The sequence below is a fragment of the Xyrauchen texanus genome, chromosome 19 (assembly GCF_025860055.1).
Source record: "Xyrauchen texanus isolate HMW12.3.18 chromosome 19, RBS_HiC_50CHRs, whole genome shotgun sequence".
Taxonomy (NCBI): Eukaryota; Metazoa; Chordata; class Actinopteri; order Cypriniformes; family Catostomidae; genus Xyrauchen; species Xyrauchen texanus.
In genome coordinates, this window is record NC_068294.1 from 40,450,678 (window position 1) to 40,478,431 (window position 27,754).

At 38.0% G+C, this 27,754-nt stretch overlaps 1 protein-coding gene across 3 annotated transcripts in view; it reads left to right on the forward strand.

Moving 5' to 3' along the window:
• Window positions 1-27,543, forward strand: part of gria3b (glutamate receptor, ionotropic, AMPA 3b) — a 160,587-nt gene extending 133,044 nt beyond the window's left edge. Inside the window, exons 13-16 of one of the 3 annotated variants that reach the window (XR_007972572.1) lie at window positions 10,811-11,058; window positions 13,199-13,313; window positions 19,282-19,396; window positions 20,694-20,840. Coding sequence is in view for 2 of the 3 variants with exons in the window: in XM_052149731.1 (XP_052005691.1) it covers window positions 10,811-11,058; window positions 13,199-13,313; window positions 20,694-20,939 (609 nt within the window). In the remaining variant the exon portion in view is untranslated. Of the gene's footprint in view, window positions 1-10,810; window positions 11,059-13,198; window positions 13,314-19,281; window positions 19,397-20,693; window positions 20,942-26,000 lie in introns of those variants that run through there. The other 2 variants (XM_052149731.1, XM_052149732.1) reach the window with 2 other exon arrangements.
• The last annotated feature ends 211 nt before the right edge of the window (window positions 27,544-27,754 follow it).

Here is a 27,754-nt window from a genome sequence, read left to right on the forward strand (position 1 = left end):
TAAGGCGTACTCAGTTTTTTTCAGCTTGTCGCGGACATTGCTCAATGGTTCTTTGGTATCGACTAAGGTAGTCGCGACTTTTACCAAATATCTTTTGTGTTGTATCCAGTTGTTCTTGTATACTCTGTAATTTTCAGTAAACACTACACCGCTGCTATAGAGCAAAGTGATCCCATTGCTGGCATCTTTGTTAAATGGAACAGTTCCATCATTGGCGTCATGTTTTGTGTTCCGTGCTCGGCAACGGTTAGCGATCGCCTTAGATGCATTCCGTGCCTGAGCCAACTGAACCGTGCCCGAGCCCACCTCTTCAAGCAGGCCAAGGCATGGTTCAGAATACTGTGCCCAGGCACGGTATGGAGCAATCACACTAGTCAAATGAACTGGACTTTGGGGGTCAAACGTGTTTGTCTAGTGCGAGTACACCCTTAGTGATTTGGGGGCCCTAGGCAAAGTACAGGAATGGGGCCTTCTTCAATGACACACATTTACATCAATTTTCTCTTAAAGGTGCTGAAAGCCCTTTTATTATTATTATTATAATTATTATTATTATTTTAGAATGGTATGGAGAAAATATTCCTACGTCCTGAAAGATATTGAAATACAGTGAGTGTCCTGAGATACCTCATCGGTCTCTGTGACAGCACTAGACTTTTCAAACAGCGGACAAAAATGTGTCCACAGTTGTGTCTTTCCCCCTGGTTGTGCCAACTTTCTAAAAAGGTGTGAATAATAATGTCTGGCAATACATTATAAAAATAACGCCACTATGAACTACAATACCTTTCTTCTGTCTCACTTTTCCTCTTTCTTTATGCACTTTTCTTCCATCAAATTGTCCTTGAATGAACTATATCCAAATTATTAGACTAAAAGTTGACTTTCCATGTTTCCAGAATGCTTTGATCAACTTTTACATTTGAAAACATAAAGTTTGCTAGATTTACACTGCTAAATAAGGCAAAAACGAGTCAACAGTCTGTTTTACAGTCTAATTTACAAGTGTCAACGGACCGATCATAATCATCATCATCACTGAGTATTGGTGACTGAAGTGAGTGCTTTGCTTGTGGAAGCAGCGGTGGGTGGCGGTGCAGGCTGTGCAGCAATCTGATCCGTTTGGAAAGACAGTGTTACCTTAGGAAGTCTGGACTCCATTTAATGTTTTTCTCTCTGCAAATTCAAACCAAACTGAACTAGTAACAAGGTAGCTTAACTTGTAACTTGCAACAGAGAATACGGTGAAATCACACAAATCTGTCCAAGTGGTTTGACTAACTTTCACCTGTTTACGAACTTGTTTAGATGCATAAAAACCTTGGAATACTCCATTACAGCCTGATCTGAGGGGGAAGGGGGTTGTTTGCATTGATGGCAATAACAAAGCATATTATATGTATTTTTATGAGGACCTAGGCCGATAGATAGGACTTAGCACTAGGCAAAGGTATTGCCTAGTGCTAAGTCCTATCCATGAGTGTACATAAATGTAAAGATTTTTCAAAAATACTATTCTACTGTTAAGCCTACTATTTCTTTATATAAACATTGAGCATTTAGCAAAATAAAAATGCTGAGTGCACCTTTAAGTATAAACTGAGAATCTTGTAAGATGATCTTTTTGACTGCAATGGTCTTAATACGAAGAAAAGGGTCTTAATCAGCCTCTTCAGCGTTTTCTCACCTCAGTGGCATGTATGACAGTAGACTTTCACAGCAGATTTGTCCTCTGTAAGACACACTGAGAAAGCACAGCAGCTGGCGCCGTTACACTGAGCGCAGTTTAATTCTGCTGTCTAAAAACGACCTGTCTTTCTGAACATGAGCTAATTGTCTTCAGAAGCATCGCTCCTCAACTCCTCTCACAGCTCTGAAGAATAGCAGTCACGGTAAACACAATCTTTTCCCATCCTAACTGGATCCGATGTGAGGTCTGCGGTGTGGTGACTCTTTCATTGGGCAAGCTGAATGATTCGACCCCGAGCTCGGCACAGTGTAGATGGCAGTCATTCTTGACAAAATTGAAGGGAGGAGAAGATGGTTGTTTTCCACCTCTTGTCACTCTCACGCTGGCCTTGATTGGGTCAGGAGCAGCTCCTGTCTCTACTCCTCTGTGTCAGTTGTTAAATGTAAAAAATTGCTTTAAGCTTCCCATAACAGAATGGAAAATGGGGTTTGCGTTGTGTCCATATAGCATGATGCTAGCACGTGTCCTGTTAAACTATACTTTATACTTTTATTACTGTGTTTGCAAGGCAGCACTGTATTGAGATATATATATATATATATTTGTGGCGGCTGTGGCTCAGGTGGTAGAGCGGGTCGGCCACTAATCGCAGGGTTGGTGGTTCGATTTCCGGCCCACATAACTCCACATGCCGAAGTGTCCTTGGGCAAGACACTGAACTCCAATTTGCTCCCAATGGCAGGCCTTGCATGTGTGAATGTGGCAATATCAGTTGAAAAGTGTGCAAAGTTACATGCTTCAAAAATCCACTGGAAAAAAAAACTTTCAATTTACTATGATTTGGAAAGCACTACTTCTAAGTTGACCATATTTTGGTTGTCCTAAAAGAGGACACTGTTAACCTTTAAAATTTCCATCATTATCGATATATAATAACAACATACAACATAAATATCAGCTGCCATTTAAAACAAATGGTTAACTGTTAAGAGAAGATTAATGTAAAGATTACGCCAAATTCCAGACTTTTTAGGCAATTTTGAAATCCCGGCCGGATGCTTTTTTTCAGGTCAGAACAAGAGAACATGTCCAGGAAAAGAGGACATATGGTCACCCTACTAATTCTTATCTCACATACTATATAAGACGGATAGTATGCCAAATTGGGACGCAGCACTGGCACCCTGGACTTCAATGTTAATAGCACTCATACTGTATTATCTCTTGTAATGATCAGTACAATAAAGTGCAATAAAGCAAAAATTTAAGTTACAGTGAGGCACTTACAATGCAAGTGAATGGGGCCAATTTTTGGAGGGTTTAAAGGCAGAAATGTGAAGCTTATCATTTAGAAAAGTACATTAATTCTTCTGTTGAAACTCAATATGTTATTTGAGCTGTAAAGTTGTTTGAATCGTTGATGGCAACAAAGTTAAAATAAAATCAAATAAAAATAAAAACTTTATACAGAAAATGTTGGCAAGTGATTTTATCACTTTAAAACACATAATGTTTACATCTTGTGGCTATACTTTTGAAACAGAGTATTTTATCTTTTATGGATTGGCCCATTCACTTCCAGTGTAATGTCTCACTGTAACCCAGATTTGTGCTTCTTTAAAGAAAATGAGGGACGTGTCTGAAATCTGGGTTACAGTGAGGCATTTACAATGTACTGTAAGTCAATGGGGCCAATCTGTATACAGTAAAATATGCACTGTTTTGAAAGTATAGACAAGCGAAAATTATATCAAATTTTACCACTTTGTTGTCATGATGACATAACGTAAGTGCGTTTATAAAATGATAAGCTTCACATTTCTGCCTTTTAAACCCTCAAAAAAGTGCCTCACCAAAGAAAAAAAAAAAAGAGGGGGGTCTAAAAATTGTTTTGTGTTAATCCACATTATGCCACAAATGCTGTCATCTGAACTTTACTTGTATTGAAACTGGAATATTCCTTCAACCTAAGATATGCGTTTTTTGGTTTGTTTTTTTGGTCATGCATTGGCATGTATAAAATATAAAATATAAGTTGCATGTGACCAACACCTCTGAAATGTTTATTACAGAATGTGTTTTTCTAGGGCTGTCAATCGATTAAAATTTTCATTCGAATTAATTACATGGTGTCCCGATTAATTAATCGCAATTAATTGCATTTAATCGCATATACAAATATTTGCTGAGAAAGCCCCTCATATAAAAATAATTCAATATGTAATGATGAAATAATGATACTTAGATATCTTTAAATATTTTATATATATACACACACACACACACACACACACACACACACACACACACGCTCCATCAAGTGTTTTAAACGCAGGAACGTAAAGCATGTTTGTGTTGTTCTGCCTACTGAAGTGTTTTCTTCACTGTATAAACTGCACGTTGCTCATACAGCTTTTACTTACTGCCCTCTGGAGTAAACAGGTGGTACTACAAGCTTGCATTTCTCAGGAACAATCCGGGGGCATTGCGATTAATTGCATAAACATTTTTAACGCGTTATTTTTAGTCAAATTAATCGCACTGAATTAACGTGTTAAATCGACAGCCTTAGTTTTTACAGAAGAGTGTCTAAAATAATGGACAGGTGAACAAGGGCTTGATTGAAATACATTATTGATGTAGGGTGCAAATACAGTTTGGCATTTATTTGTGCATTCATTTAGAAACAGAATTTAAAACAGAAACCAAATAACCCTGTGTATATTTGTGGACTGTATTAAGCACTTTCAATGTAGTCCATACATTTTTGGTAGCTGCATGCATATCTGGCTAGATGATACATAGAAAAATTATTTATATTCTTTATATTGAGAGAATACATATACCAATATACAAAAATAGAGAACATACAGAACCTCCACGTGCCTTTAAGATTGGATATATATGCCAATAAGATGGTCATATGAGAAATGGGACCACACAGTTTTCAATGTATGTAGTTCTACCTGGTTACACATAATTCAGGTTACCGCTCAGACCGCTCTTTTAAAATTAAGGAGTATAAGCACTAGATCATGCATAAATTATGCACTAGTTATTGCCTTTGCCTGGTTGGTCATGTAATAAAGCATGAAGTCATGTAATCCATAAAAAGTTACCTGTAATCTGATCATAAAAATTATAAAATGTAATGTAATCCAATTACAAATTCTCAATTATTTTAATCTTATTATGTAATCCAGATTACATGTAATCCAGCACTACCCAGCACTGGAAGTGGGACATTACACCATTTTCCTGGACAAAACCAGAACATCCCATTAAAGCGCAAAGATTACATCCAATAATAAAGGTGGCCATGGAAGTATTTGTCTTTATCTTAGTCTTTATTAAACTACTTTTTAATGTGTTTAAACCAAGTGTGCCGCACAAGCCCTCAAAAGTGAAGCCAAAAAGTCTCGATCGCCCCCCGGTGACTGGTCCTAGTATAGGTCATAAACCCTGCCTCCCCATGTTATTCAACGAGACGTGAGACCAACTAAACAATTAAATTACACTTCACATATCTTTTTTCCAAAGATAGTTTCTGTCATTTACTGTAGTTTCTATCACGTTGATGTAATTTCAATTACGGCTTCAGTTCTCAACAATGGAAAAGAGCGAAGGGGCGTCGTCCATCTTTTTTTACAGTCTATGGTTTAAACGTGTGTGTGTGTGTGTGTGTGTGTGTGTGTGTGTGTGTGTGTGGCAAGGGTGTAGCCAGGAATTAACTTTTGGGTGGGCCTCAACAAAAAAGGATGGGCCAAATGTTCGCCCAATTATTTATTTAGTTATTTTTACCAAATTTTCATTAACAACAGAGAAGACAGAGAACATTCGAACAGTTCTTTCATAGTTTCAGAAATCAGAATATATTATTTTGATTTGTACTATTTTATAAAAACTCTATATATTTGAAGTCAAAGAATAATCTTGAATATTCTGAGTGGGCCTGGGTCTAATTTGGGTGGTCCCAGCCTTGGCTACGCCAGAATTATGGGGGCATAAACCTCCAGAAATATAGGGCATAGTGATTGCGGTATATAATGCAGCAGTAAACACAGCCTTATATTCTTCAGATGGTATATGAGCATACACAACATTCATTTGATTTAATGTCTCCCATGACACAAAAGCCCATAATATTACGTATCATCCCCCATGTTTAACAGTTAACAACAGATATTATGGGTTGAAGGCATCAGTTGGCTTTCGTCAAATATAAATCAGCCCAGATGCAAAAGGCTGGGAAATGATTCATCCAAAACAGAATTTCTTCATTTGCCAAGTGCTCCAATAAACTACATTTTTAAGCTTGGACAACAAAGGGGTTGATTCAGTTCTGCTATTGTGTCATTTAATGACGATCCTGCAAAGTGTCCATCTGTTCCTGTTGTTGCTTTGGAACATATCCATTGGGGTATTTTTGATGATGCAATTGTCTATGATGGGATACACTGTCATTATTCATGTTGCCCTTGACACAATAAATACTGTAATTTCAAAGCACTATTTTCTGCTTTGAAATCTGCTATGTCAAAGTACCAATTGTTGTTAAGGCTTGCACAATCATCTAGCTGTCCAGAGAAGTAGCCGACCAGCTGGCGAGTCAACATTTGGCGAGAAATGAAAGCTTGCAAACTCATACCACTGATTGAGACAGAAGTTGACATGTCAGGCCGCTTGAACAAATAATGATAGAGCTTCATTAAACACTTTTTAGGAAAATTATCCTACAAATGGCTTACTTAAAGTTGTCTGAATATTAAGATGGAATAGGAGGAAGAGGTCAATTTACAAAAGAATGGCTTCACAAACTATTTCAATAAATATGTGTTCTGCTCACGTTTCATGAATAAGGCCTATTACAATTAAAATTCTCTCAACATGTCACAGCATCACTTTTGTAAACTGTTTCTTTCTCTAAAGTGTGAGGAAAGGGCAAAGTATACTTTGTCACGGTGTGTGTGATGCAAATGCACTAGTGCTGCGACTAATGTTATTTTGATCAGATTAGATTATCTATTGCTTTGATTAATTGATAAATTGAACAAAAAAAGCTGCATTTTATGTCCCGCATTTCATTATACATTACAATATACATTTATAATTGTATTTGGTAACATTTTAAAATAAGGTTGCACTTGTAAACATTAGTTAATATGAAATAACAATGAACTATTAATTTACAGCATTTATTAATCTTTTGGTTAAATGTAAATTTCAACATATAATAAAACATTTTTTAAATGTAAAGTTGTTTATGTTAACATTAGTTAATGCACTATGAACTAACATTAACTACCAATGAAATATATCATTTTTGATTATCTAACATCAACAAAGATTAATAAATACTGTAAAAAATATATATTGTTTATTGTTTGTTCATGATACCGAATGCAATGTTAACAAATGGAACCTTATTATAAAGTGATACCTTGTATACTATACATTGTGTACAAAAAGGTTTTTAAAATATAAATGTTACAAAATGCATCTCTCCACTGGCTGCCGGTTGGTGCACGTGTTAAATTCAAGGCTCTGATGCTGGCCTACACTACAGTCACTGGGTCTACTCCAGCATACCTAAATAATAATAATAATTCCTTGCATTTATATAGCGCTTTTCTAGACACTCCAAGCACTTTACATAGTCTAGGGGGAATCTCCTCAACCACCACCATTGTGCAGCATCCACCTGGATGATGCGACTGCAGCCATAGTGCACCAGAACGCCCACCACACACCAGCTATTGGTGGAGAGGAGAGAGTAGAGTTATGTAGACAATTCAGGGATGGAGATTAATACGATGCCATGGTAGATAGGGGCCAATGGGGGGTATTTGGCCAGGACACCGGGGTTACACCCCTAACTATTTTAGAGTTAAATGTCTCCAAAACTAAAGAGCTACTGGTTGACTTTCGTAGAAGGGGGAAGTTGTCCCAGCCCCTGTAAATTAATGGGGAGGTGGTGGAGCGGGTGGACAGTTTTAGGTTTTTAGGTACTACGATATCATCATCTTTAAAATGGGATGATAACATAACTACCATTACTAAAAAAGCCCATCAGAGGCTTTTTTTCCTTCGACAGTTGAGGAAATTTGGAGTTGATTGCAAGGGTATGTTGCAGTTCTACCAAGCTGCCATCGAGAGTGTCCTTATTTTTTCTATTACTGTCTGGTATGGCAACTCTACTGTCCAGCAGAGGTCTCAGCTAGACAGGATAGTGAATACAGCCTCAAAAATCATTGGCTGCAAACTCTCCCCAATCTGTGAGATCTACGAGGCCCGTATTCGTCGCAAAGGCCTTAGAATCCTACAAGATGATACTCACCCTGCCAACTACCTTTTCTCCATACTTCCATCAGGAAGAAGGTTAAGAGCTATTAAGACAAAAACCTCCTGCTTCCTCAATAGTACATATTGCAGAGCTATAAAATCTCTTAACAGCCCTCAACCCATGAACCAGTCACTTATGGAAAAAAGGCTCTCTTAACGAGTCTGCAGTATTTGCATATTTTTTTTTGCATTATTGGCACTAATTTTTTATAGTGTTTCATTATACTTTTTTATATATTTTATGACAACCATCAGTGTTTTTTATCAATTTTATCTATCTATTGTAGAGTTGTGGATTTGCGCTCTGTATTCGTATGTAATTGTCACTCCTATCTGACATCAGCCACTATAGCATACTGGACTGTCATCCAAGTACGTGGTGAGCGGTGTGTTCCTTTTAATTTTATCTGTCTGTGTCAAGTGTCATCCCGTGGGGGATATCGTGGTGTATATAATTGTTCTATGTCTTTGGTTGTATCTTGTTGTTATGAGCACACTGAAGCAAATCCCTAACAACTTGTACGGCAATAAAGTATTGAATTGAATTACTCTTTACAAGAAGTGTCCTGGGATTTTTAATGACCACAGAGAGTCAGGACCTCGGTTTAACATCTCATCCGAAGGATGGTGCCTTTTTACAGTATAGAGTCCATGTCACTATACTGGGGCATTAGGACCCACACAGACCATAGGGTGAGCACCCCCTGCTGGCCTCCCTAATACCACTTCCAGCAGCAACCTTGGTTTTCTCCAGGAGAACTCCCATTCAAGTACTGGCCAGGCTCAACCCTGCTTAGCTTTAGTGGGCAACCAGGCAAGAGATGCAGGGTGATATGGCTGCCGGTACAAAAATCTAAAGTCTTAGCTGACCCGCCAGAAGCCTGCGTTCAGCTAAGGAATGTCGCCTTGTTGTACCAACACAAAGAGGCACCAAAACACTTTCCCAGACTTTCAGTTTCATCAAACCACATTGATAGAATGACCTTCCCAACTCCATCCGTGAAGCTGACTCACTCTCTTTTCCAAGAGTACTTAACCAGTTACTAAAAATATTATAATTTTTGTTGCACTTAAATCTGTTTGAATACTATTCTGATGCTAGTGAAACTTATGGCACTTTTCGTAACAATGTCTCCTTAAGATGATTCGCTTATGTTTTCCTCTTTTGTAAGTCGCTTTGGATAAAAGCGGCTGCCAAATGAATAAATGTAGATGTAAAATAGTACGGAGCACATCTACATGCACGTTTTTGCATCGATTATTCCCTGCCGGTGGTCTGCGAAAATAACAATTGTCAAAATAATAATAACTGCAGTCTTGACCAACACAAAATAGGTATTGTTTGAAAACTTAGAAACTCTACATTCCAATGCATGTAGGCATTATGACCAAAACTGAACAAGTGCAGCAAATACATCCAGTCTATTTGTTTCACTCACAGACAAAAGTATAGTGAGTAATAACCAAGTATATGTCTTTGACAACTATGTTGGTATTGCTTGGATGCCATGTTTTTTATGGAACATAAAATATCACATACCATTACTTAGAGGAGGCCATTACGTTTCAAACAAGCCCACACACAAGGTAATCAGATGCATAGATCATAAAATAATCCACACGAAGCACAATGTTACATATGACCACCAGGAAATGGCGCCAAGTAAATTACTCAATAATGACTCAAATGGCACAGAATGAAACTCAGAATCTGAAGTCTCACCATGTCTGCATGCTATGCAAACCTTTAGTCATTGTTGTGTTTGCATGTGTCATTATTTATTCTGTACAATAATTATGTTTTATTTGTTTTTGGACACTATAATACATTTTATTTTGTAATATTAACCAAAAAATAAAAACTTTTGATTGCCTTTTTATTGTATCAATACAGTTTTTCTCAGATACAGTTGACATGATTGGGAACAAAACAAAAGCAGTTTTTCGGGGCAACCTTATTCACACCCAGAGATATATAATGTCAAATCTGAGAGTCTCAGAACTGATCATAATCTATATCATTATGTGAAAAGTTTTCTTTACAATGATACCAACACTTGACCCTCCTTGAAAAGCCTTTAATTTTGGGTATGCCACTGAAACAGGAAATCTTTAAAAACACCTTCAGAGCTTAAATGGTTATGCTTAATAAGCGGACAACCTGTTTGGTCATGTAAATGCATTAAACACATTCTTTAATCAGTGTACGATCATAAACGGCATAAAAATAAACCGTTCGACGTGGGTTGATTTTTGCCCATTACACTAATTTCACTTTGCAGGTAAACACCTTAACTAGCATTCTTACCATCTTATATAATGCGTACATAAATCTTCACGGTTTAACTCCAAAAGCAAAGAATAACGCAATTATTTTAAATGTAATGTAAATGCAAATTTCTAGCTTTGTCTGATTTTTGGGAGTAATCAGCATATTGGTGTGCATGTAAACATACTCAATGTTAGGCTAGAGTGCTCAACCATGCACGTGTAACTCTTGCATGTAGGCACCCTTGCTCTGTAATGTATGTTGGGGACATTAAATTGCAACACCATTAATTGATTAACCAATGTATATGGATTTTCTTTTAAGGTAAACTTTAGTGGCTCTAACTTGCAGGGTTTATGTGAGCATTTAAGCTGTTAATTGTTTAATGCTCATTGAGAGCATCTGTCATGACAAACTGTAAAGATGTGTATTATATCTCACATGTGCTTTTCAGTTATGATGATATATTTACGGTCTGTATGTTTTTCTTTCCCGTCTCTTGTGTGCAGCGTTCGAAAATAGCGGTGTATGAAAAAATGTGGTCGTACATGAAATCGGCAGAGCCCTCCGTCTTTGCCAAGACCACACCAGACGGGGTCGCACGGGTACGCAAGTCAAAGGGCAAATTCGCCTTTCTTCTCGAGTCCACCATGAATGAGTACATAGAGCAGCGGAAACCCTGCGACACCATGAAAGTGGGCGGCAATCTGGACTCTAAAGGCTATGGTGTGGCGACCCCCAAAGGCTCAGCATTAAGGTGGGTGGAATAATATAACAATAGTCCCCATGTTGTTATAGTATTCCACCTACCCTGATGTCCTGTGATGTCATTTCCTCTCCCCCCTCCCCCATCCTCTCTTTATTTCTCTATTGTGATGAAGAGGTAACGGTATGATGCATTTTTAATGTCATTTGATAAACGATGATGCAGTTTTCTCTTCTTTATATGTTTATGTTAGTTTCTAATCAAAAGAGATCTATATTTGATAGAATGAGTGACTAATTTAAGCAATCATTTCACATGTGTGTGTGTGTCTCTCTTATCGTCTCTCTGCTGTCTGTTTCCGTCCTTCAATTTCTCTCTGTCTGTCTTGTGTGGTTGTCCTTCCTGACTGTTGTATTGTCACTTTTAATTTAACAGTTCAACAGTTTTTCAATTTAGCTTGTAAAAGCTGCGCTGTCACTTGTGACGAATGTTAATTGCATGGTGTTTGTTGTTGTTATTTTTCCTTCTCAATGACAATGTCCCCATCCCGCACACTTCAGTTTGAAACAGCGTAACCCTTCATGCCACCTTGAATATTTAACACTTTTTTTGCTCTGAGCGTCTCTTACCTTCATATTCGTGAAATTATTTAACCAAATTGTTCTCCATTCTGATTATACTGCTATTATGATTACGATTGACTCTCAGTAGTAGTAGCTCACCGTATTCAATAACGTTACTATTACTACTACTACATGCCAATTAGGGTGACCAGATTATCTTAAAGTCTCAAACCAGGACACGCGGTGGGTATCCCTGTGAACTTCTATCGTAGAAGGTGCTGTTACTTATAATTATAGAAATAACAGTTGTTCCAAAAATGTCATTTATTTGATCGAAATGATAGAAAATGTACAGTGGTGGTTCTCAGCTGGTTTTGTATCCAGACCTCAATTTAATAATGGACATCGAGTGGCAACAACACAGAACAAAAAGTTAACTAATATGTTGGTAATATTAAACATTGGAATTTATTCATATTAACTCATATTGATTTGACTAGCATCTACCAAGATGCACCAAAATACTCTATTGTTTCATTGGATATATGCCTTCAACCAGTTCTGGGTAAGTTACTTAAATAAGTAAGTTACTTATACTTTTACTTAAGTTAAAAATAATGTCTACATTTCCTCCTTGTTAATTGTCGCACGCGAGTCATACACTCAGCAGCACACGTTCCCCGTTAGTAACTCTTCAGCTATCACATACATATGAACATATTTAATGTTTTACATGCATCGTACATACATACAATTTAAGAAATTTGTTAAACCCAAGTAATGCACGTAAAAGTATTTAACTTATTTGAAAGTCGGTAACTTTAATCTGTTTATACGAATTTAAAATGTAATGTGTTGCATTACTTTGACTAAATAGGTAATTAATTTAATGAATTACTTTGTAATCAGATTACACTCAACAGTGTTGACATCAACAACAACATCAGATATGGTAAGCATTTTCTATGTATCCTGACTATACATAAATATTTGGTTAGTTGCATTTTAATATTTTCAATTAGCATTGCGACCCTCTTAGACACGTTTTGGGTCACGGTCCACCAGGTGAGAACCACAGCCTTATAGTATGGTTGGTGCATATCGTATTTGTGTAATATATTTGTATTGGGCACCTCACTACTCTTTCATTAAATTATTATGTAGTCCCCAAATTTTGAATTGCATGCTAATAAAAATAGCATACAGTACATATAGTTTATGTAGATTTTGACATTTGCATGTGAATTTACAGTTAAAGACTTAAAGATACAACATTTAGCACAAAATATTCATAACATTCAAATGTAAAACCATAAAATGTCATTGCAAAGTTATCAGTGTTAGAAGCTCATGTTAAGCTGTCCAAATGTGATCCAAAATGTTTGATTTATCTTCATGAAAAAAAATAATAATAATTTACAATGAAAAGTAAAACTCCTCACTTGCGTAAAGAAATCGATAGGCTTCTAGAACTAGATGAGCCTAAAAACAGAAAAATTTTCAGGACAATCCTCATGAAACCGAGACTGTCCCGGTTAAACAGGGACATCTGGTCACCCTAATGCTAATCTAGTAGATTGCTCACAGACCTGTGCATATTCTTACAAGTTATGTTTTATTGTTTCAAGAAATGCTGTTAACCTGGCAGTTTTAAAACTGAATGAGCAAGGCCTGTTGGACAAATTGAAAAACAAATGGTGGTACGACAAGGGAGAGTGCGGCAGCGGGGGAGGTGACTCCAAGGTCAGCCTCAATGTCACCAAAATCGGGTACCATAGTGCAGAGTAATCGGCAAGCCTGTTATTCCTGAATCGAGCCAAACTGAACCAAACCAAAAAACAAGCATCCTTTCAGTCCTGTGATGTCACATTATGCCATCTGAGATCCAAACAGAACCCTGACTTGACTAACGGAGGAGGGATAATGACCAGTATGATTTTGTTCTACTGAGGAGAAACATGAGTTGACACAGATGCATAGCATGTTAGTAATGTTTTTGGTGTTGTCTGGTTAGCAGCTAAAGTTAGGCTAGCTCATTAGCGATAAGAACGCTAGGTGTGAGACTGGTGAACTGTTTCGGGACAAATGTCCACCTAGCAGATGGTAAAGAGAGATTCAAGATTAAAGTCTCACTTTCCATTATGCTAGGCAACTGTTTACAGACAGTAACCCAGTCTCGTTGGCTAGTTTTCTTTAATGCTAGGTTAGCCTGAGATTAGCAGCCTGCGATTAGAAGATTGTGACTCAATCTGTGTGTTATAAAATAAAAATCCTTCTAAAAAAACAGCTTTAACAAGCTAAAGTGGTTAGCTTGTCTCCAGGTCTGGCCTAGTTGGTTAGTTTGGTCTCTTCTGATGGTTTAAGAGGGATTTTGGGCCAGCTAGTCAGGTTAGAAGACCCAAGTGTATCTGTCTGCATCCAGCAAGACTATAAGGAACACCTTCGACATGTCCACTCCCAAGTAACGCCTCCTTTGAAACATAAAGCGATTATATTAGCTTAACTTTTAAAATCCTTTGAAATTGCTATATGATTCATGTTGTCTTAACTGTGTAAATCTGACAAAATATAACTTTTAAATTATATTTCACATTTGTTATTAATCGGTACATATAAGTGGTGACATCAAACATTTCTCTGTTCTGTTTTCTCCAATTCCCTCACAACATAACCAGTTAGCCTTTTAGCTTAGCATTAGCTAGCTTCTTTTCATTTTCATTTCATTTCTCCTCAATGTCGCCACCTAGTGATGTGGTGCTGTGATTGTATACAATATAACATTTTAGTTGCAGTATATTTACAAATTTTACAAACTTGTAAAAGTTGCTGTGGGACTCACAAAAAAACAGTGTATGAATGTGACATCCAACTGTTGCAAGACTTTAGCATTTCGTCTGTTATTTGAAGTGGCCGTAACTTTTAGCAGGTGCGCCTTGTAGTAGTCTAGCAGGACGCAGACAGACCCTTTTCAGAAGACCAGTCAAACCAGCTAAACTCCAGCTTAGCCAGTTTGGAAGACCAGCTAGACCAGACAAGTGCACAAAACCCCACTTAAACCAACAAAAGAGACCAGCCTATTCAGTCTGGCTCAGCAGGGAGACCAGCTAAACGTGTTTAAATCAGCCAAGACCAGAAAACCACATTTTGTCTGGTTTAGAATAATTTTTTCAGCAGGAAATTCCCCAAAAAATAACGTTTTTACACTAATTAATATTCAAACGTATTGTCTGACAGAACTAAAACACAGTCTGTTTGAATTAAGTCACTGAAAACAAGTGTTATAAAACAAGTGCTTGTAAAGGAAATGACCAGTACAAATAATTGGTGGTGTCTTGAGGGGGCTATGAATAACACAGATGTGATAATTCTCATCTCCAGATCAATCAGAACACAGAATCAGAAATCAATCATGCATTGACTAAAGATTCACATGAGGATATATATACAGAATATGTTCAGCCCTCTGGTGTGTTGGTGCTTTCCTTTAACTTTCCAGTTCATTTCTTGTCATTTGAAATGACAAAATCACTGAAAATCATACAAAGTATAAAAAAAAAAAAAAAGAAAAGTTTTTGATAAATTCAAAAATGAAGACAAGTGGATAAATGCAATACTGAGTATTGCATAACTTTTCTTGACATAATTCATGAATATAAAAAAGGATTTATGAAACTGCTAAAAGCATTTTAATTTAAGTGAAATCTCCTGCACTCTACTATTATTCGATGTACATTTGCATTTTCGAATGCTTTAAATCGCTTAAAACCAATCAAAATAACTGGTAATCTGGTAATCAGAAGGTCGCTGGTTTGATCCCCACAGCCACCACCATTGTGTCCTTGAGCAAGGCACTTAACTCCAGGTTGCTCCGGGGGGATTGTCCCTGTAATAATTGCACTGTAAGTCACTTTGGATAAAACCATCTGCCAAATGCTTTAAATCGCTTAAAACCAATCAAAATGTTTCGTGTTAGACTAGGTCGTGCAATTCTTTATTCTTAAATATTTTAGGGATGTCAGTCCAACTTTTGTTCACAGGATTTTTCAGGTGTTCACTGATGATTTAAGTCAACACGAAACACCATTCGCAACCCGTTTTACTTCCGTAATGTGACATATTTCTGAGTGAAAAAGGGTATTCAACGAGAACAGACTATCGTTATTTGCCATTATTGTTGTGACCTTTATTAGATTAATCTTAACCACCATTAAATGACTGTGTAAAGTATTGGAAAGATATTACAAATCTGCATTTCCTACAACAGTAGCCAAAAACAATGCATAAATAGCTATTTGGCTATTGGTTAACATTAATCAATTGGCCATCACGATTATAAGCTGAAAAGGAATGTAATTTCCATTAGCAAGTCATATAATTGCATTCTGATTTTTATTGTTATGTGCACCAATTACTCATGCACGAAAAGACCAGGAACATGTATTAAGAAAACAAAATAGGGTACATTTTGATTTCATGTTGACCTTCATGTTTTCCATAGTTTTCTGAAGTGGGGCTCAAAGCCTTTTTAAAAATAACAGCAATTATTTCACTTTTGCTGATTGTTAGGGAGCAGGTTTTTCATTCCTTAGTTTGTGCTCTTGGTCAAAAGCTCTGTGGCCCCTGACTGTGGATGAAGGTGAAAGGTTACGTGAGCTTTTATAATCACCTTCTCTGTTTCAGCTCTCTGTTTTGGCAGTGATTTGAAGCCCCCATTAGCCAACACGCAGTGGATGGTCTAGCTCTAATGATCTAATGCAGCAAGACTGCAGTTGCGCGTCAAGACCCAGCCACACTGCCAGCTGTGGAAAACAAAACAAAAAAGGAGAGAGAGAGAAGAAAAAAAAAGAGACCAAATCCATATGAAGCCACCTGCTCCAAACAGACATCATGAGTCACACAAGCAGTTCTCCTCTCGCCCGCTGCCATCCACGCTGCTGATAGTCTTCCCACTCCAGCCGCTCTGAACACTCTGATGATAATTACATTGTTAATCAGTGTCTCTCCCAGAGCTAAAAGAAATGTTAGGGCCACATAGCTCACTTATCAGGAGTGCCCATGACAAATGTATATAACATTCAAATGAACAGATTATGTCTAGACGAACAAGCGCCAGTTTTTGTTTTGCTAACAAAACAGGATTTGATTTCAGTGCTTTGCATTTCTCCAAATAAAATGCTTTAACAAATAAAATAATTCCCATTTTACTTTCGTAATGTGAAGCTTTTCTAAGCAAAAACAGGATATTCATCAAGAACAATAAAGTTGGGAGGGATTTTATCTATCAGACAGTGATTGGATCGTGAAAAGTGGGTGTTCCATACCAAAATGGAGCGAGACCCGAATGAAAATTTGCAGTGAATTGTGAAGGATTACTCCCCTCCTGAAACTATTCGGCTATTGGCTAACATTACCCAAAAGCTTACACAACCGGTAGCAACAGCCGAAAATAAAAGTCGTTTAATTTTCATCTTGTTTTGATGACAGATTATGTAGAAGACCAAAAAAAATTTCTTCTTTAGAATAACGTACACTAAATTTGCACAATTAGACCACCAAATGGTGGTGGTGGTGTAGTGGGCTAGAGCACATAACTGGTAATCAGAAGGTCGCTGGTTCGATCCCCACAGCCACCACCATTGTGTCCTTGAGCAAGGCACTTAATTCCAGGTTGCTCCGGGGGGATTGTCCCTGTAATAAGTGCACTGTAAGCTGTGGATAAAAGCGTCTGCCAAATGCATAAATATAAATATATAAATATATTTGGATTTCATGTTGACTTTAATCATCTGAAATCTCCGCTAATATTATGCTAATTGTTTATAATCGAAGGGTATTACCAGATATGGCCGCCAAGCATATTGAAGCTTGCACAGATGAAACTGTGATCTCTAAAGCCCTATTTAGATGAGAAGAGTTTTCCCGATATATGCCTGGGAATTAATTGTTACGGTGGACGTCTGTAATGTTTAATTCGCAAGGAATAAGAAATGTCTGAAGAAACTGCAGAGATGGGCGGTCGTCATTTACGCATTGTTGTCATGTCGAAACAACCCCGTGCATCATACGTAATCTACTTCAAACACCGTTCCCCATGCCGAAATATTCGGAAACCTTACCCTGTTTGAAGGTGATCCCATATTAATGTATTATAAGTTTACATTAGTGACAACTGTAATAAGTGTAGTATTTTGGTGGAAACTATGGTTACCATGGTAAATTATTTTAAGGGCTGATTGAGGATTCAACTTTACCCTAAAAAAATCTAGAATTCTGCCAAACTTGCAGGAAACTTGCTGGCAAATTTTATTTTCACATGCAAATGAGCTTGCAATTCGCTGCATGTGTTTGCCAGAAGTTTGCAGCTCTTCGCCAGCAGTGGTGAACCTGCAGCAAACCTTTGGCGACAATGAAGAGTTTGCCGCAAAGCCAATCTGCATGTGAAAATAATGAGTGGCAAATTTGCAAGTTTACAGCAAGTTTGCCAGAAGGCAGTATTTAGTTGATTACTTTTGTAGTAATATGGTTATTATATATTAGCATTATTTGTCATTTATGTATTGGGAGGAGCATATGCTAAGCTAGCTACTACAGAATAAATCCTACCTAAAGTTGTCACAAGCCTTAATCCTCTAATAAGTAGTTTGGGTTTTCTTGATGTTTTCATATATTGCATCTTCTGACACAGCTTCAGGTACAAAGTCAAAACCAGGAAAACTCCTTTCTCACAGTAGTTTGGGTAATATTAACCAGTCATATCAATTCACACTGGCTTTGTATAACATGGGGTTATTTTTAACGGGTGTTTAATAGAAGGTAAAAGACACTGTAATCTTTACCGGCGCGAGAACTTGTAGTACGTAAAATAACGAAATGCTGGAAAAATTACTGATATGACCGATACGCGCAGGATTATAAAGCTCTGGTAATTATTACATAACCCAACGTCCTCATATAAAACAAATCCGGTCCAAATATGGCTTTTAACACATCCATAGCTTATAATAATGTTGGCTAAATTTTCATCGTGTAAAAAGGATAACAAGTTGATCATTTATGCACAATATACACTGCTCCGTTAGCCGCTAATGCTAACGACAATAACCTGATTAGCCAAACTAGCATGTTATGTAGCATTTGCAATGCACTATTTGGTTAGAGTTTGCACTGTAACTGACACACAGACCACAGGATATACACTCTTTTTACTTTGTACGTTATTGTCACTATTCCAAGACTTTCTATGTACAGTCTTGTTTACATTTATGTGTGTTTGCTCATTTGGTTTGTTTGTGCTCTACGCCGACAATTGTTGACTTCTGACTTCAACTCTCCTCAGCCTGTGCAAAATACTACTGGTGATTTTCATTTGTCTGTCAGTCAATAGAGGGTTCCAGTGAACATTCCTGTTCTCAGATGATCAAATTAACCATCAAGCTTCTCTGCTTTTATAGCCACACAGGCGATCTCTCCAGAAACCAGCCCGTTTCTTCTCTTTAACAGTGTATGCCGATTACTCAAAGCGATACGGGTAGGTCCTGGCACACCTAGTTTAGCTCTGGTGAATGGAAGGTTCTAGTCAGAATGCCTGCCACTCTGTGTTAAAAATGGCCAGGAGTCCTACTTTATCGCTTTGTAAAGTATGCAGTAGTTAAGACTTGAATAACATAAAATAACATAATATAATGTTATTTATGTTATTTCCCACGTGAAGAACTCCTGTAAACCTTGCAGTATTGAAACTCAGTGAACAAGGCATCTTAGCCAAGCTGAAAAACAAATGGTGGTACGATAAGGGTGAATGTGGAACCAAGGACTCTGGAAGTAAGGTCAGTCGCTGCAGGTCTTTTGTACTGATTCCAAAAGTGCATTTTGACATATTGTTCATATGCAAAGAATGAGCCAATAGTCTAGTATCTTCATTTAAGTCGTGTAAGATTACGGAGTATATTGACATTTGGCCACAAATAAGGAAACATTGTGGCTTACAGTTTTGCACAATTCCCCATTTTTAATAATCAAGGGGTATAGCTTGATTAATTTATCATAAAATATATTTTTCTTGTTTTATATATATATATATATATATATAGATATATATATGTACACATACAGTATATACATTCACAAAATGTCCTTCTACAAAGCCGTAATGATAATCTCATAGAGGAGCATCCATGGGGAATTATTAAAAAACTGATCGACAGACTAGATTTATTTTTGTTTACCAATTGTCTTGCTTATTATTTCACTTGATATAAATGACAATACAACCATTATGCTGCAGTTCTTACTTACCAAACTTCGAATTTAAAATTTGATGTATTAGTGTTGTTACTTATTTGTCTTTTTACGCAAGAAGAATGTCTACTCAGTTATTTAACCTCCTGTGTCGTTAACCTCAACCAGCATTTCTCATCGTGACGAATAGTTTTAGAGCAAGTTTCATTAGAAGTAGAAAGGTCGACTAGTCTCAGTGTAGGTGCATTGGAGGTTATAATAAACGATTATCAACCCAGGGAGATGTTGTCAAGTTGCGCGCTCATTGGGTTAAATGGCAAATAGTGTAATACTAATGGACAAATTTTTAAATGGACAAGTTTGGGGGGTAAACTACAGCAGAATGGTTCAAATTTTATTCTTAAATTCAGTATTCTGGTGTAGAAAATATGTCAAAATATGAATTTGAAGGTTGAAGAATGGAAAGGCAGTTTCTGAATGTAAGGTTATTAAGTCAGGGGTCTGACCTGTACGTAACTGACCAGCTTCCTCAAGAAGCCAATGAGAAGATCAGGTTAGCTTAATTCATCTACATTCACCAGTTATGGTCCTGTTTAACTTATCTGTCTTCCATTGGAAGCATTTTCAAATTACATTGAGTCTATACAAGTCTATATCAGCCATATCATAGACCAATATTTTGGATTGATCTGTCCATTGGAATCTAAATCCTTTTGGTAGTGGCAGAATGTTTGTATCTCAGAGCCAGTAGTCCTGGTTGATACTTGCACAAGAGATATATACTGAAAGAACATATGAAGAACCGTTTAGTTTAGAAGGTTTTCTGAATGCAATCAAATCCTCACCACTGCATGATATATTAACTATCTCCCTCGCTTCTCTTAGGACAAGACAAGTGCACTGAGCCTGAGCAATGTTGCTGGTGTCTTCTATATTCTGGTTGGTGGATTAGGGCTGGCTATGATGGTGGCGTTGATAGAGTTCTGTTACAAGTCTCGGGCAGAAGCCAAAAGGCTGAAACTTGAAAAGAACGCCCAAACCTATAAGCCAGCCCCGCCAGCTAACACTCAGAACTTTGCCACGTACAGAGAGGGCTACAATGTGTATGGCACAGAAAGCGTGAAGATCTAACGGTAATGCTCCGACACTATTGCTCGCTGTGTGTTGTGGTGCTTTTTGGTGTCGTTATTTCTAGAAAATGTATTCAATTGAAAAGTGGAACAGATTTCTGGCTGGTGCTCTGTACACTGGCATGTTTTCAAATGGTTCATTTCAGTCAGTCAGACGTTGGTACAGTATTCAATTGAAACAAATTCTGTTTATTTTTGTATTCTGGAAGGAGTGAATATTATCCATGTCCTACAAGTGTCATATGGTCCAGAAAAATATTTAACAACAATAAATCTGTACTGCAGAAATTGGTAATTAACAGCAAACAATTGGAGGAAGATTCTAGAAACATTAATTCTGATGTTGGCTGAATATTGATCTGATGTATCTGATGGTTGTTACTGAATCATCTAATGAAATAATGTAACCGAGCAACTGGCAATCTGATTACAAAGTAGTTAATAACTAAAATCGAATGAATTTTTAAGTAAAAAAGCAGTGTAAGGCATTTTATTTTTTACTCATTGTAATCAGATTACAAGTAGAAATGAGTTAGAAAGTAACATAAAATAATTAGATTACTTTTCAATTATGTAATCAGTAATCTGATTACAATCTGTAGTGTATTACTTTTTGAGTATATTACCCAAAACTGATCATTTCATGAGGAAATTTTAGATTTTTTTCATTTTAAAATTGCTTTCATGTCATTTACAATGGCAATTTACAAAAAAAAAACAATAGAATTAGGTTTTGCTTAAAATATACACTCACCTAAAGGATTATTAGGAACACCATACTAATACTGTGTTTGACCCCCTTTCGCCTTCAGAACTGCCTTAATTCTACGTGGCATTGATTCAACAAGGTGCTGAAAGCATTCTTTAGAAATGTTGGCCCATATTGATAGGATAGCATCTTGCAGTTGATGAAGATTTGTGGGATGCACATCCAGGGCACGAAGCTCCCGTTCCACCACATCCCAAAGATGCTCTATTGGGTTGAGATCTGGTGACTGTGGGGGCCATTTTAGTACAGTGAACTCATTGTCATGTTCAAGAAACCAATTTGAAATGATTCGAGCTTTGTTACATGGTGCATTATCCTGCTGGAAGTAGCCATCAGAGGATGGGTACATGGTGGCCATAAAGGGATGGACATGGTCAGAAACAATGCTCAGGTAGGCCGTGGCATTTAAACGATGCCCAATTGGCACTAAGGGGCCTAAAGTGTGCCAAGAATACATCCCCCACACCATTACACCACCACCACCAGCCTGCACAGTGGTAACAAGGCATGATGGATCCATGTTCTCATAAAATTCTGACTCTACCATCTGAATGTCTCAACAGAAATCGAGACTCATCAGACCAGGCAACATTTTTCCAGTCTTCAACTGTCCAATTTTGGTGAGCTCTTGCAAATTGTAGCCTCTTTTTCCTATTTGTAGTGGAGATGAGTGGTACCCGGTGGGGTCTTCTGCTGTTGTAGCCCATCCGCCTCAAGGTTGTGCATGTTGTGGCTTCACAAATGCTTTGCTGCATACCTCGGTTGTAACGAGTGGTTATTTCAGGCAAAGTTGCTCTTCTATCAGCTTGAATCAGTCGGCCCATTCTCCTCTGACCTCTAGCAACAACAAGGCATTTTCGCCCACAGGACTGCCGCATACTGGATGTTTTTCCTTTTCACACCATTCTTTGTAAACCCTAGAAATGGTTGTGCGTGAAAATCCCAGTAACTGAGCAGATTGTGAAATACTCAGACCGGCCCGTCTGACACCAACAACAATGCCACGCTCAAAATTGCTTAAATCACCTTTCTTTCCCATTCTGACATTCAGTTTGGAGTTCAGGAGATTGTCTTGACCAGGACCACACCCCTAAATGCATTGAAGCAACTGCCATGTGATTGGTTGATTAGATAATTGCATTAATGAGAAATTGAACAGGTGTTCCTAATAATGCTTTAGGTGAGTGTATATACTGCCATGGCCAAAAGTATCGACAGTGACATAAATGTTGTGTTTCGCATGTTTTCTGCTTCAGTTGTTGTGGTGTTGATTCACATTGTTTCTAGATTATTGTGCAGAGTGATCAGATGCATTTTAAATAATTGCAAAACACTTCATTGGCCAAAAAATGTACTTTATCACAAAACCCCAAATTTCACAGTTTCACAGGTCCTGGCACAAAATTACCAGCCAACATAATTCCACTAATCATATCAGCAGCACCTGGAAAAGTGTGAGCGAGTACTAGTCAGGTGAAATCACTCTATCATTCTGATTGGATAATAGTAGACTGATTGCTATAAAAGGTAGGAAGAAGTGCTTCCAATCATTGTGTTCTTTTTAGCAATGGTTACCTCTAAAGAAAGACGTGCAGCCATTATCGCTTTGCATCAAAATGGCCTCATATGCAAGGAAATTGCTGCAAAGAATATTGCACCTGAAAGAACCATTTACAGCATCATCAAGAACTTCAAGGAGAGAGGTTCAACTGCAATGAAGAAGGCTTCAGGACGTCCCAGAGTGTCCAGCAAGTGCCAGGACCGTCTCCTCCTGAGGAGTCAGCTACGGAATCGTGTCACCACCAGTGCCAGAGCTTGCTCAATATTGGCTGCAGGTTGGTGTGAGTGCATCTGCACGCACAGTGAGGCGAAAACTTTTGGACAATGGCCTGGTGTCAAGAAGGGCAGCAAAGAAGCCACTTCTCTTCAAGAAAAACATCATGCACAAACTGAAAATCTGCAGGAAGTACAAGGATTGGACAGCAGAAAACTGGTGCATAGTTGTTTTCTCTGATGAAGCCCCCTTCCGACTGTTTGAGACATCTGGAAAATTGATAGTCCGGAGAAGAAAAGGTGAACGCTACCATGAGTCCTGTGTCATGCTAACAGTGAAGCATCCTGAGACCATCCATGTGTGGGGTTGCTTTTCATCCAAGGGAGTGGGCCCTCTCAAAATTCTGCCCAAAAACACTGCCATGAATAAAGAATGGTATCAAAACGTCCTTCAAGAGCAACTTCTCCCAACGATCCAGGAGCAATTTGGTGATGATCCGTGCATTTTCCAGCATGATGGAGCACCATGTCACAAGGCAAGAGTCATAATGAAGTGGCTCGGAGATCATTACATTGAAATTTTGGATCCGTGGCCAGGCAACTCCCCTGATCTTAATCCCATAGAGAATCTGTGGTCAATCCTCAAAAGGCGAGTGGACAAGCAGAAGCCCACAAATTGTGATCAACTCCGAGCACTAATAAGGCAAGAATGGATCGCCATCAGTCAGGATTTGGCCCAGAAGCTGATATCCAGCATGCCAGAGTGAATTGCAGAGGTTATGAAGAACAAGGGTCAACAATGTAAATATTAACTCTTTGCATATATTGAATGTTTTTGCCAATAAAAGCCTTTAAAACTCTTGAAATGCTTATTATTGTTTTCCAGTATACCATAGAAACATGAGAAAAAAATCATCTACAAATATTGAAGCAGCAAACTTTGCAAAACACAAAATTTAAGTCACTGCCAATACTTTTGGCCATGGCTGTGTATATATACACTCACCTAAAGGATTATAAGGAACACCATACTAATACTGTGTTTGACCCCCTTTCGCCTTCAGAACTGCCTTAATTCTACGTGGCATTGATTCAACAAGGTGCTGAAAGCATTCTTTAGAAATGTTGGCCCATATTGATAGGATAGCATCTTGCAGTTGATGGAGATTTGTGGGATGCACATCCAGGGCACGAAGCTCCCGTTCCACCACATCCCAAAGATGCTCTATTGGGTTGAGATCTGGTGACTGTGGGGGCCATTTTAGTACAGTGAACTCATTGTCATGTTCAAGAAATCAATTTGAAATGATTCGAGTTTTGTGACATGGTGCATTATCCTGCTGGAAGTAGCCATAAGAGGATGGGTACATGGTGGCCATAAAGGGATGGACATGGTCAGAAACAATGCTCAGGTAGGCCGTGGCATTTAAAAAATGCCCAATTGGCACTAAGGGGACTAAAGTGTGCCAAGAATACATCCCCCACACCATTACACCACCACCACCAGCCTGCACAGTGGTAACAAGGCATGATGGATCCATGTTCTCATTCTGTTTACGCCAAATTCTGACTCTACCATCTGAATGTCTCAACAGAAATCGAGACTCATCAGACCAGGCAACATTTTTCCAGTCTTCAACTGTCCAATTTTGGTGAGCTCTTGCAAATTGTAGCCTCTTTTTCCTATTTGTAGTGGAGATGAGTGGTACCGGTGGGGTCTTCTGCTGTTGTAGCCCATCCGCCTCAAGGTTGTGCGTGTTGTGGCTTCACAAATGCTTTGCTGCATACCTCGGTTGTAACGAGTGGTTATTTCAGGCAAAGTTGCTCTTCTATCAGCTTGAATCAGTCGGCCCATTCTCCTCTGACCTCTAGCATCAACAAGGCATTTTCAGTCCACAGGACTGCCGCATACTGGATGTTTTTCCTTTTCACACCATTCTTTGTAAACCCTAGAAATGGTTGTGCGTGAAAATCCCAGTAACTGAGCAGATTGTGAAATACTCAGACCGGCCCGTCTGGCACCAACAACCATGCCACGCTCAAAATTGCTTAAATCACCTTTCTTTCCCATTCTGACATTCAGTTTGGAGTTCAGGAGATTGTCTTGACCAGGACCACACCCCTAAATGCATTGAAGCAACTGCCATGTGATTGGTTGATTAGATAATTGCATTCATGAGAAATTGAACAGGTGTTCCTAATAATCCTTTAGGTGAGTGTATATATATATTTAGCATTATTTTCACAACTGTTTTCATGAACATGGGGTTATTTGTAATGGGTGTTTAATAGAAGGTAAAAGACACTGTAATCTTTACCGGTGCGAGAACATGTAGTACGTAAAAAAAAAACTAAAAATTAACATTACTGATATGACCGATATCAACACATCTACTGCCTACTATTACCTTACATTATAAAAATAGAAGATTGAATAAGTTAAACGTTGTTCCCTAAGAATGGTTTTCTGTAAAGCATTTTTCTATTTACACATTTCTAATGTTGTCTGTGTGTTCACAGATTCGGAGCCCTTCAGCGTTGCCGTGTGATGATTATGATGAGAGACCTTATTGAGACGGCTGGATCTTTCAGAGGGGTCGCGCGCCCCTCTCGCCCACTCTCCATACACACATGAACCCCAGCCTCTCCTGCCCACACGGACGCAGCACGCTAATCAAAGACAACAAAGACCAGCGTGGACTGTCGGAAGAATTGGACACGTTTTCTTCAGTGCCTTATGGAATATTCAGAGAATCACACTGATGCAAACTCATCGTAGAAACATTGCATCGCTCCAATCACACAAACGAACGGATCGCCATCGTCATTATCTGTGAACTAAACTTCGAACACACCTATCTCCATGGAAACCGAGAAACAAAGCCATCACTTGTGATCTTAGCACATTGAAAGAGCCGATCTGACTTTTGGAGCCTGGATGGCAAGCCAATGGGGGACACGCTTGTAATCCATCAACTGTATATTTGCTTTCACAATCATTAAATCAATGTATTAATTTATCAGATTTTGGATTTCAATCGCAGATCAGGATCATTGTGTCAGTTCAATATGTTGAAAAATTGTGTGGTACACTACTATATTCTTTTGCCTGATCTATAATTTTCAATAATTCTTCTAGTTCTGACGCTATAAGACCTCTTTGGCCAACAATAATTCTCATATTTGACTTTCAAAAGACCAAAAATCAGCTCTGAGATACATCATTTCATTCATACACTAATGAACACATTTGACACATACTTATCAACATAAACGTCTGAGATTTTTGTAGTAATCGATGCATACTGTACAAGAAACTGAAGCTATAAATGGATCACATTATTGTAGAAACAGAAATCCACAAAATGGCTTTTATGATGTAGTATTTTATTACCTCACAGTTTTCCGAATATAAATCGCACATGAAATCAAGCTTTGAGATTTAGTTTTCTTTGATGAGCATTATTACGTGTTTGGTGAGTTATTTAGAAAACAAACTAGGATTAAGAACATTTACAATAGATTTATAAAAGGAAATAATGGGGATGCTTGGGACATTTACATTTTGCTGTAACATTTTGTGTTGGAGAGATAAAAATAAACTGTGATTCTGTGGGATTAGGGAAAGGAGGGATCTCCAAAACATGGACCGGTAGTTTTATAATGAAAACAAATGGATTACAAAACTAAATGAGCTGTACATTTCTAGTGAAAGATTCACAAACGAGTGACTGAATTCCCACATTTTCTATGTGCATGTGAAAACTCTTGATTGCAGAATAAAAACTTGCGACTTCCATTAGCCTAGATTCTAGAGGGTCGCTAGAAAGTCATTTTCAGCTTTCATATTTTGACCTGTTCCTTCCCTGTAAAACTGCACTTGAGTTCACGATCAAGCGTCAGACAAAAGTAAAAACTGCATGTGTGGATGTCATTTCCCGAGCCCTGAAGGTGAGGCTTTGTACAGAGAATTTTAATACATTTTGTAAATAAAAAACCAAAACCAAAAAAAAAAAATAACAGCATTGAAAAAGATGTTTGGGGGTTTTTTTTCTGTCTTGATGTCAATGGGTCTCATACACTAATAAACGCGCAGGCCTGCAAGTGCAAAGTTCTCAAGCGAAATATCCGCCAACTTTAATGAGTTCTTCCCCTCTTTAATAAATCCGGGTTCTTCTAAATGAGGGAGCACGTGTTTGCTGTTAGTCATTTGCATAACACGCCCACAAATTCCTTGCAACCACTAGCGACATTTAATCAAGTGCAGGATAAGA